This window comes from Saccostrea echinata, unplaced genomic scaffold (assembly GCF_033153115.1).
Source record: "Saccostrea echinata isolate AGI-Se365-2 ecotype Australia unplaced genomic scaffold, CSIRO_AGI_Sech_v1 ptg000008l, whole genome shotgun sequence".
Classification (NCBI taxonomy): Eukaryota; Metazoa; Mollusca; class Bivalvia; order Ostreida; family Ostreidae; genus Saccostrea; species Saccostrea echinata.
In genome coordinates this window covers 3,786,518-3,797,596 of record NW_026889757.1, presented here as the reverse complement: position 1 = coordinate 3,797,596, position 11,079 = coordinate 3,786,518, and the positions used below count along the sequence as shown (strand labels likewise).

At 34.0% G+C, this 11,079-nt stretch overlaps 1 protein-coding gene across 1 annotated transcript; it reads right to left on the bottom strand.

Moving 5' to 3' along the window:
• Positions 1-2,327: 2,327 nt before the first annotated feature.
• LOC133181145 (uncharacterized) lies at positions 2,328-7,760 on the bottom strand. The gene is made up of 6 exons (XM_061315685.1): positions 7,226-7,760; positions 6,715-6,944; positions 6,494-6,641; positions 4,722-6,155; positions 2,782-4,400; positions 2,328-2,423 (listed from the first exon to the last, which is right to left on the bottom strand). The coding sequence occupies exons 1-6, from the start codon at positions 7,758-7,760 to the stop codon at positions 2,328-2,330; spliced, it is 4,062 nt and encodes a 1,353-aa protein (XP_061171669.1).
• Positions 7,761-11,079: the final 3,319 nt, after the last annotated feature.

Here is an 11,079-nt window from a genome sequence, read left to right as displayed (position 1 = left end):
ATTCTTTTTTATAATCCATACTACATAGTAGACAACCAAATTTTCAAATTTATTTTAGCTTTTCTGCATTCTGGATGCATATTATGATACCATTTTATTTGTATAATGTAGTAAACTGAAGTTATATTTTTCGCTTTTTAAATTAAAGTACCAATATCCATCCCAAAAAAATCACATGTTGTCAGGACCTGGACTTTTCATTTTTTAATCGGTTTTAGGAAATAAAAGACTTCAGAGTTTGTTGTTGGTGCTTTAAGGTTGATTGAGTTATCTTTACTCAGTTCAAGAATCTAAGTGTTTTGGTCTATTATGAATATTTAATTTGTAGACATTGTCCTATTTCAATACAGATTTTCAAAAAAAAAAAGTTTGTCTCCTTAACCGACTGATCATGCGGAGTGTACTATTTCTTTTTCAAATGCGAAATACGTATATTTGTCCTTTCAGTTTTAGTACGTCGAGGTTCAACTTGGAGGTAATTATCCTTTTTATAATGTAAAGACTGCATCATGTATTATTTTATTATACCTCTATATCTTTATTAGACCTCTACTGATATTTTCCTATATAAATTATATCGTTAAATTTAAATAATTCCCCAGAAATCGCTGCGAATGGACTCATTCCCTTTTGCATTAGTCAAGTGAGTTAATCCTTGCTTCGAAATCTAATTCCATATCCGTAATCAATTAGATTTTACTTCTGTATCAGTAAAAAAAATCAATTAAAACGTATATATCATTGGCGGAGTTAGCCAATTCCATTCCCCTCCACCAGGAATAATACCTTTGGCTTCGCTTCGTAAAATAATCCTGGCCTCAGGAAACTGGAATCTTGCTAACGTCCTCATTGATATACTTAAACCATATAATATATCATTTATATTATATTGCATCTACACCTATGTGTTATTTACCGTCCACTCCATCACAGAAAAACAGCATAAAGAACACCATTTTCTTTGAGAAATCGACACCGTACATACCTAGTGTTGTACTCCTACAAAGTGATGTTTAAAACATGGTGACCTAAACTTTCATCTTGAGAACTTGAATGACTCAGACACTGCAAAGTTCCTCGGGATCTTAGATAAACATGGACAATCTCAACAAAATCAGAATCCAACACGTGATCACACCCTATGTTGTATAGTCCCAGGCACCTGAAGCATGGATCCCCCCCCCCCAACTAACTAATAAAATACTGATATAAGGAGACTTCATGTGATTTATCCGTCAATTTGATCTGTATGTCGTTTTGTGCAATTGGTTTGTACTTTTGTTAAGGGTTTAGAAATTGGCCACATACGGTCCAATAAAAATACACAAGGTAAGAAAATAAAAATTATAAACAAACAGGGGGTTCCCCGCTTCGAGGCTGATTTCCAAGGTACTAACAGTGTTATCTGTCTTATTTTTGCAACCACTCTGTCGGGGAGATGTTCTCCTACTCGTCTCTTTAATCTAAACCCCATCTAAACCCCACCCTGTTTTATATGCTGTAATCAGACGATTTATGAGACTAGCACATAAAATTTTCTCTACTGACAGCCTAGGAAGAGGTGTGATATGTTACGCTTTATCTGACTGGTCAAATGATTTAAGCTGTATTCCGTCGAAGTGTTGTTTCTGAGGTACTGATGTAAAATATCCCAAAATTCTGCATCGAGAGTGATACATCCCCCTCCCCGGTTGTTTGGATTAAAGAAACAAACAAGTAGCATTCAAAATGTAATTTATTTTTCCATATAAAAAATATTATGCTTGTAAACTATTATAAATTTATTGATCACATCACCTATATATATATATATATATATATATATATATATATATATATATATATATATATATATATATATATATATATATATATATATATATATATATATATATATATATATATATATATAATTATGTTTATTACACTTTCAATAGTGAAATACTGTAATGTATTTATTGAATTAAAGTGATTTTTTATCACAGAGTGAAGAATAAAAGTAGTGCGTCAAAAAACTCGAGATTTTCCTTTGTTGTAAAAAAAAAAATACTCCCTAACCTGTTAGAAGATAGAGTAAATAAACCATCTTGGCAGATACTTAAACTACCACAGTTTCTCCAAATATGCTGTTGAAATCCATTTTTACAATATTTCAATCTCACAATCACTAAGCTTTGTGTCTATCCGGATTTAAAAAAATCAATTAAAATTGCTGGTCATATAGCCCGATGATTTTCCTTTTTTATGGATTTCACTATAAGATTGTGACCTTTTCTGTCATTTACACTAAAAATATTATTAGTTATCCGCTGTCCAATCAAGGGTGTTCAGGGATTTACCCCGGGTTGTATTCCATACACCCTTCGGCCTCTGGGTGTATGGAATACAACCCAGGGTAAATCCCCGTACACCCTTGATTTGACCTGGATAACAAATTTATTTCATATGTACTCAAATAAATTCTTTTTAAAACAAGTGTTTCAAGCTATCGATAAGATTTACTACGTCCTACAATGCACCATGACGTCATATTATTTGCTTTTTATCATAGAGAAACTATGCATTTTGACGTCACGTTTTTTATTGCCGGCTCAAGTCGGTATCCGGAAATTTGCACCCGACTTTGTAACCAATCAAGGCTCGTGTTACAAGCTACATAGGAAATAATAGTATTTAAGTCCTAGCGCTAAATTCGTCCATCTTCTTAAGCAAAGCCTCGATAAGTTTTCTATCGTCCAAGACGTTTGCCAGTAGGAGTGAATTACATTCACATGCACATACCCTCGGGTCAGCCCCATGGTCTAGTAGTTTCAAAGTGATTGCAACCAGACTATCTGATCTTGGTTTCTTCTTATCATATACATTAAAATCATTATCCTTTTTACTGCCTTTATTCATTCTATATGCTTCAAGGTAAAGAAAACGAAGTAAAGGAGTAAATCCCATGTTGTCAATCACGTTAATGTCAACTCCGTTTTTTAAAAGAATGTCGAGTGTCTTTTCATCTAAAAGTTCGCATGACAAATGTAATGGCGTAAATCCATATTTATCTTTTGCGTTTATGTTTGCTCCGTATTCTATCAACAATGAAATTGTTGCATGGTTCTGACTAAAACATGCAAAATGTAAAGCGGACCGCGAATCTTTATCCTGAAAATTAACATTAGCTCCACACTCTAACAGAATTTTTGTGCACTCTCTATGGTATTGGGCAGCACCCATAAGTGCTGTTGATCCATTTTCATTTTGACAATCCAGATCAGCTCCGTATTTGATTAAAAGAGACACAAGAGCAGGAAAGTTATCAGACCTATCAGGATCGAAATTAAAGCATAAATCGTCTTCTGCGCTTATATCATGTAACCTGTAACGGAGTTTTTTAGCAACATCATAAGTATTCCATATACATTGAATGAGTACAGTTTGTCCCTTATTCAACTTCATGTTGATTTTTGCTCCGTTTTCTATCAAGATAGTCATTCCACTCTGGAATGAAGACCATGTTGCAATAGAGAGAGGAGAGCATATTCCTTCAAATGTATTGTTAACATCTGCACCAGATCTAATGAGTAGGGAAACCAACTCAATGTCTTTTATGCAGCAAGCACCAATTAAGGGCGAAGGTTGCAAAGAATCATTTGCATTAATTTTCGCGCCGTGTTTTATCAACAGCTCTGCGGTATTAAAATGGTTCCTGTAACATGCTGTGTATAATGGGGATATGCCATTATTGTCGAAGATGTTGACGTTTCCTTTCAGATCGAGAAAGAGTTTAAGAGTTTCTTGCTGACCTACATTTGAAGCCCACCATATTGGCGTTCTTCCATTCTTATCTTTTTCATTTACATTGAAGCCTTTTTTCATGAGTAAAGCAACCACCTCATAATTTTTACTCTGTATTGCAGCCCAGAGAGGAGTTTTACCTGCTTTATTTGTATTGTGAATATTTGCACCTTTATCAAGCAGATACGAGACAATTGTTAAGTGACCTCCATAACACGCCCACCAAAGTGCTGACCAACCCTCCTCTTCCAATTCATCTTCAAATATGTCTAGAATAAAATGGCTATCAAACATGTTTGAACAACATCTATCTTCCAAATCCGCACCATTCTCCACCAAAACTTGCACAACTTCGTTGTATCCTTTTTCACAGCTTACAACAAGAGGGGTATTACCATTTTTGTCTTTCATATTCAAAAGTGCTCCATTCTTCATCAACAAGTTTATAATATCAGTATGACCAATTCTACAGGCTGCAATAAGAGGTGTCACTGACTGGTTTTGGTAATAACTTAACTTGTTTAAGTCATGCATGTCGCAAACTCCTTCAGTGAGGAGAAACTCTAAAATGTCTTTCTTCCCTTTCAAACACGGCACAGTTACAAAATTAAGGCTCTCTAAAGGACAATTATGTCTTAGATGTTTAGTTGAATCACATGTTTGTTTACATAGGAAACAGGTATATGTCGAATTGAAATCAGGACCAAACAGTTTAAAACACAATTTCACCATATGTAAATTCCCACTAAGTAATGACAAAAGAAAAGCCGAGTTTTTACTTATAAATAGCTCATCCCTTAACGCCGTGTCGGCAACTTCTAAAGAGCGAATCAAGAAATTAGTCCATCCCGCACCAACTAACCACAATAAAAAGTTATTTTCGTTAATTTCAAGAAGTTGTTTTGCCGATACATTTTTGTAAAAATTTGGCATGTCACCGTTATAGACAGCTATTATTGTCAGGTTACGAACCGGTATCCAATTTTTCTCATGGGGTATTTCGAGTTCCTGTACTTCTTCTTCTGCTGATTCCTGTTTTTTCAATTCTTTTTTGTATTCTATATAATCCATGATTCTTGTATTTCCGATACAACTTCGTTTCTGCAAAATGTTATTTAATTTTCCATTTGACTTCAATCCATTGAATAAAAGTGTTTCTATTTCATCATCAGGAAAGCAAAGATTAAACAGTAAATCATGAACATCTGTTTCTTCCGTAGAATCCTCATTATCTGAACAGATGGTTTCTGATTCCAAACGATGTAATATTCTTTCAGCAAGAGCAGGTTTACAAAGTGAATTTAAGAAGATAAAGTATTCAGTCTCATCCTTATCTTTAACTGACATGCAACTTGGATTTCTAAGTCTAGCGTCCAATATCCACATAGGAGCAAATTTTATCAAGAGATGAAGAGATTCCTTTGCAAAGTGACAAGCTATAATTTCTGTCAATGTGGCATGCAGAAATTTATAAGTATCACCCTCCTTTTTTATAAAGGAATTTGTCAATGCTTCCAAAGCTAGTTTTATTCTTTTTCTGGAAGTACCTTGTTCTAGACAGCACTCGTCGTAAACTTCATCGAATATTTTATCGATCTTCTCATCATTCCCTTTTTGTAAGTGTGAAACTTGAATTCCGTTGTCAAAGAAGATGCATAACACAAGAGCACAGTATTCGTACGGCGTCGGATGGTGTCTCAGAACATCTAGTTCAAGAAAGTACTCTTTATATGGAAATTTCAGAAAACGTTTTATGTTTTTCTTAAAATTCTTATTGGTTGAAATGAGTTTGCATAATAAAGGAAAGCAATCATGCAAGTCCAGAATATATTTGTTCAATTGAAATTCATCCCGAGTGTGGGATTTAAAGATTGCCATCTTTTCTTCTCTCGTGAATGAAAATTTCTCAGAAACTAGATTGACCACTTCGCCCTCTGTTTCCCCAAACAGTTTAATGTCTCTGTAATGATGCGTACGACTAATTGAAAGTCTACATGAAACCAGTATTCGAGTTTTATCGTTTTTTGATAGGGAACGCATTATATCTTCTTCATATCTTTTCCATTCGTTTGCTAAATGAATGTCTAAGCACTTCTCGCCACATGGATCATCTATGACAAATATTTGGTCGGTATGTGCGTCGAAATATTGTAGAAACTCGCTCGGAACTTTTATTGGCAGGACGACATAATTATACTTCTGCATTTTTAATGCAATGTGATGTACAATGGCAGATTTTCCAGCTCCAGCATTTCCAACAATAGATACACATTTTTCGGATTGAATTAACATTTCAGCTTCTTTACATGCTCGGGTTTCATAAAATTTAGTGTCATCTTCTGACCATATATTTAGCTTGTCACCGATTTGCTCTAAAATGATTGAAAAATCATTAGATGGTACTTATATGTATTTTAGCCCTCATTTTAAAAATGATTTTTTTTTTTGAATGAATATTTTTGTGATTCCGGAGTTAGGTAAATTCACTACATTTCAGTAGGTCTTTTAATTATTGTATTAAATAACGGACGGTCATTGTAATCTGCTTTAATGATCATACTGGGTTTTTTTTTTTAGTTAAATACATCATTGAATAAAAGATAAAAATGAATGGAATTTTTTTTAAAATTTAGTTAAGCACATGTACAGTTTATATATATATATATATATATATATATATATATATATATATATATATATATATATATACCTTTGACATTTGGTGGAATAGTTTCTTGATACTGGGCTCTTAACTGGTTTATTTCTAACAAAAGCTCCCTATCTTTTTCCTCAATAAGAGATTCCTTCAAAGACTTAGCTTCTAGCAGTTGAGATTCACCACCTAATCTTCCTATAACCTGTTCAAAAGAAAAGTGATTTTTAAAATCTCCTGTACAAATCAATCACATTATTGGCTCATGAATTACGTACTCTTTCAATTTCTGCCCAATAGTCATTGAAGTCTTTTTCTGTCAGTTTTGCATTGTTTGAATGAGATACAAGGTTTCTGTAATGCTTTATTCTGGCAAGGTCTGCTCCAACACTGTCATCTTTCTGTAAAGGCAGCTTGTCAAAACCCGTTGCAGGAGCAGGGACATTCGTCATATACCGTAGAAGGAGGATCAGCAATGTGACGTCGAATTGCCTTGAGTTTACATATCCTGAAAAAAAGAATCCCTCAGTTTATTAGTGTCAAGAAATATATATTTTATAGATAAACAAAAAATATAAATTATAAATATTAATAATTTTGTTTGACATGCATTGGTCTTTTTTTTCCTTGCAAAATAGCAAAATAAAGAACATAGTTTTAGTCCTTTTATGTTGAAATGTATTCACGTAATGCTATTTATTTCTAATAATTCAATAAGGTCTCTAATTATGTCAATAATAAGGACACATTGTTACTTTTGTTTTTAAATTATTGTGCACCCTTTTATACCTGAGGGTGGGTACAGGGTCTTCCACTGTTGAGAGGAGATAATTCTTCCCTTCAGAGCTGAAAGGACATCTTTTTTGACGGCAAGATCTGTCATTAACTGTAACGGTGGGTGACGGGAATCAAAGTACGTTCTTACTGCTTTAGGCGCTCTTCTTAGAATCAGAAACGTGAATCGAAAGAAATTCATTTCCACAGGAGGAATAATGAAACGTTTGGGAAAGAGTTGTGGATGGATGTAGTTTTGTGTTACTTTTGTGTTAACTGTGTGTTCTGAGTGTTTCGTAGCAGTAGTATACGTTGGAATAGATATGTCAGTGTCTGAGTAAGTCGACACCGAACAGTCTGTACTGGATATTCCTTGTGATACTGTTAACTTGGGTGTATGTTTATCTTGTGATTGTGATGCATAGGACGACGTTGCCTTGAATTCCTTTGTGGTCATAATTGACGTCATTTCACTGGATTCTGAATCAACCACGGTACTCTGACTTGTTCTCACTAAAAATGTTTTATCACAGCTTTGGTTTTCTGACATAATATCTGCACTGTTTGACGGGAAAATAAGTGAATCTTGTCGTGTAGATGGAAATAATGACTGTGCTGTTATTGTTGTTGATTGTGGAAGTTGAGAGATTACCATATACCCTGAACAGGCAATGGCTGTGTTTTGTGATGATGTTAATTGCTTTGAGCTTGTCAACTGGTGTTCTAAGGTGTTCTCTGTAAAAAGATAATTGATGAAACATGTTATTTCTAAACGTTACTTTTTGTTCCAGCAAAAATAAAACAATGCTATATCTTTACAAAAAGAGGTAAAGATTTCTTATAAAAAGTACGTCTCCTCATTACCTTCTAAAAGATGTACATGGCCGGGGGGGGGGGGGGCGCGGGGGGGGGGGGGGGCGTGCCCCCACCAATAATTTTGCCGATATATAGAATACTATAGAAAACATAACTATTATATGCTTGTGCCCCCTCAATAAAAAAGTCTGATGACCCTTTTTTTTTTTTTTTTTGCTTGTCAAGGAATTTTGGTAGTTGATTGTGCCGCCCCCCCCCCCACCCCCCCCCCCCACTGAAAATGTATAGTTGTGTCCCCTCAAAGTGAAATTGCGTCCTACTGGCCTGATGTAACCCTTGTTGTTTGATAATTCATTCTTCAAACTGTTTTCAGAGATTGGAATGCCCGATGTACGTCTTGTGTATATCAATGATATAGAATGATATGGTGCTATGGATTGATAACAAGTATGTTCATTGAACGGCGCAGAATCTGCATCGTTTAAAGACGATTTATGACACAATTTTATTTCTGGAGTATGTGAGGAGTTCTCTGATTCTCTACTCACTGATTCTCTTTTTTCATTAGTCTCCATTTGGTCAAATCTTTTCTTTTTTTTTTTTTTTTTAAAAATACTCTTTTGTCAGTTGTGTTTATTTTAAAACGTTTGATATAAATCTGTGATTTATTCTTGGTCAAGTGTTTCGTTTCTTACATAAATAAATCTTGTTTCAGAATGTGATTAGCGCCGACGGAAGAAAAATGCGCTTGTATAGAAATTTGAATAAAAGCTAATATAGCTTCATGTGTTTTTCTATTGGCATTAGATAAATTCTGAACGTATAAATTATCCACTGGTTTTAAAACTGAGGATTATATAAATCATTCACTGGTTTTAGAACTGAGGATTATTTGAGAGCGTGAATATAGTCTAAATCATCACCGCGGCCAATTGTTCTCAATACAGTAGTTTCAGGACATATATAGAAATGAAATTCATTTTCCAGTTTCATTGAAAGGATGGATAATAGATCTCAAATATAAGTACACAAACATAACATCGAATATTCTAAATAAGGATCATTTATCGAAACTTGATGATTTAGATCTCAATAGTACTAGGCATGTACTAATTTTAGCGTGTTGGAAAAGAGGGGGAAATTGGATCCTTTGGTATGATCGTGATGTAGCAATCTCAGTATATTTCTTCGTGTAATAGGGATATAAAATCATGCTTTAGTGACGCTTGCTCCGTGATCGGAAGGTCGAATTTTCGAATCACGGCCGCAACCGAGGTTCCGTGTCACGATAAGCGTTGACACAATAAAGAACCCTCACTGCTCAATGGCCCCGAGTGTCGAGTTAAGGTCAAAATTTAATTTTGGTATATGGTCTCTATATGTGTGAAAAATTCTCGAACTGGACGAAAAACAACACACAATCAATCAATCAATTATACTTTCGTGTTAGCCATATGACATAGGCCATAAAGTGCCAAAATCATAAGAATATAGACAATATAACTCTTGTAACTTACGTCCACAAACATTCAACTTAAACATTTATACAGGGTAGAAGAGCATTTAACTCACTAAATCTCGATTTGCATTCTGCATTCAAAATGACCTTCTATTCATATAATGTAAATGTATTTACGTGTACGACATTTTAAATTTTTAAATAGATTTTGCATTGTACAAAAGATAAAATGGCATTCCCAAAAAAAATTTTGCAATGCTTTGATATAATTGATATAATTGGCAGAATAAAAAATAATATTAACATTTATTTTTTATCAGTTTGTATGAAATAGGTGAAGATATGTATAACTGATCGATCTCAAAAATCTACAAACAATACAATTCTGTGAACAGGGCATAAACACGGATCCCTTAACATTCCAGAGATGAATCAGGTGCGTGAGAAGTAAGCATCCCTTGTCGAATGATAACATTCACCGTGAACCCTTTGTATTGATTAGGATTTATCCGTAATAAAATTTATTATAAAAACATTGGCCCAACAATTGGTATGAAAAATATTAGTCAAAATACGACCCAATTATAGGTTCCGTTTGGTAACAAGGTCATGATAACGACTATAGAGTTAACGTAATGCTGACTTTAAACAGGGTTGTTTAAATCCCTGAATATCAACTTATTTGTAAGTAGCCTGCCTCGGTTTAAAAATTGATCGTACTCAGAGCATGCTCTTGAACATCGAATCAACTGGGAGGCATAAACACCATATGCAAGTGATTGCGCAATATTACTAAATAAATAAGGAAATTTGACGATGGAAACGCTGGGAAATATCGAGTCGACATGAATGGAAGTAACTATTGTTAATTGATAAAACGTCGTCGATACATCTGAATGTCTAGTTGAGGCCACTGTAGGTGATTTCTTTTTCTTATGTAAAGCTTTTTGAATAAATCCTGCTTCATAGGAATATAAAAATAGGTCGGCTAATAAAGGAATAATTATGCATGTAAATGATCCATGCAAATTTATGCATGTGTATTCTTATGCTCATGTCTTTTATTTCAGTGTATAATATGACACACATAAAGACATATTCTGCCAGGAGACATGGACAAAGTATACGGATATGAATAAGGATATATCAAGTGACGAAATACATCGCAAATGATTTCTGTATTATTTTGTATTTATTTAGATCCACTTGATATTATTATCATATCATCATATCATTTTTATGCCAATGAAACAGGAAGGTACGATTAAAAAAAAAGGTAGCTTGAAATGTGATATGTAATTTTGAAGATAATGGACGAGGAATATTATTTGGCATCTACATCTATACATTGTTTGTCCAGTTTTTCGTAATATTAGAGATAAGTACACATGTATCATTAACATGAACTGCCCCGAAGTCCTCTTAATATAGAATAAATGATTATAGTCAAAATACTGATAAAATGAAAGTTGATCTCATGATATGAAGCGTTGAAGTGAACTTAAAATAAGTAGCATTATTCAAAGGGTAAGCGATCGTAGTGTACCCTTGTTGCTATGAATGGCTTCATGGTTTGATTACCCCTAACGTGAAT

What these genes read in the sequence shown, in the direction of transcription:
- LOC133181145 (XM_061315685.1), bottom strand. Translation starts at nt 7,760, where the DNA reads ATGTCAGAAAACCAAAGCTGTGATAAAACATTTTTAGTGAGAACAAGT. An exon ending in GACCCTGTACCCACCCTCAG is followed by an intron (nt 6,945 to 7,225) that starts GTATAAAAGGGT and finishes TCTTTTTTTCAG; the next exon opens with GATATGTAAACTCAAGGCAA. An exon ending in ATTGGGCAGAAATTGAAAGA is followed by an intron (nt 6,642 to 6,714) that starts GTACGTAATTCA and finishes TCTTTTGAACAG; the next exon opens with GTTATAGGAAGATTAGGTGG.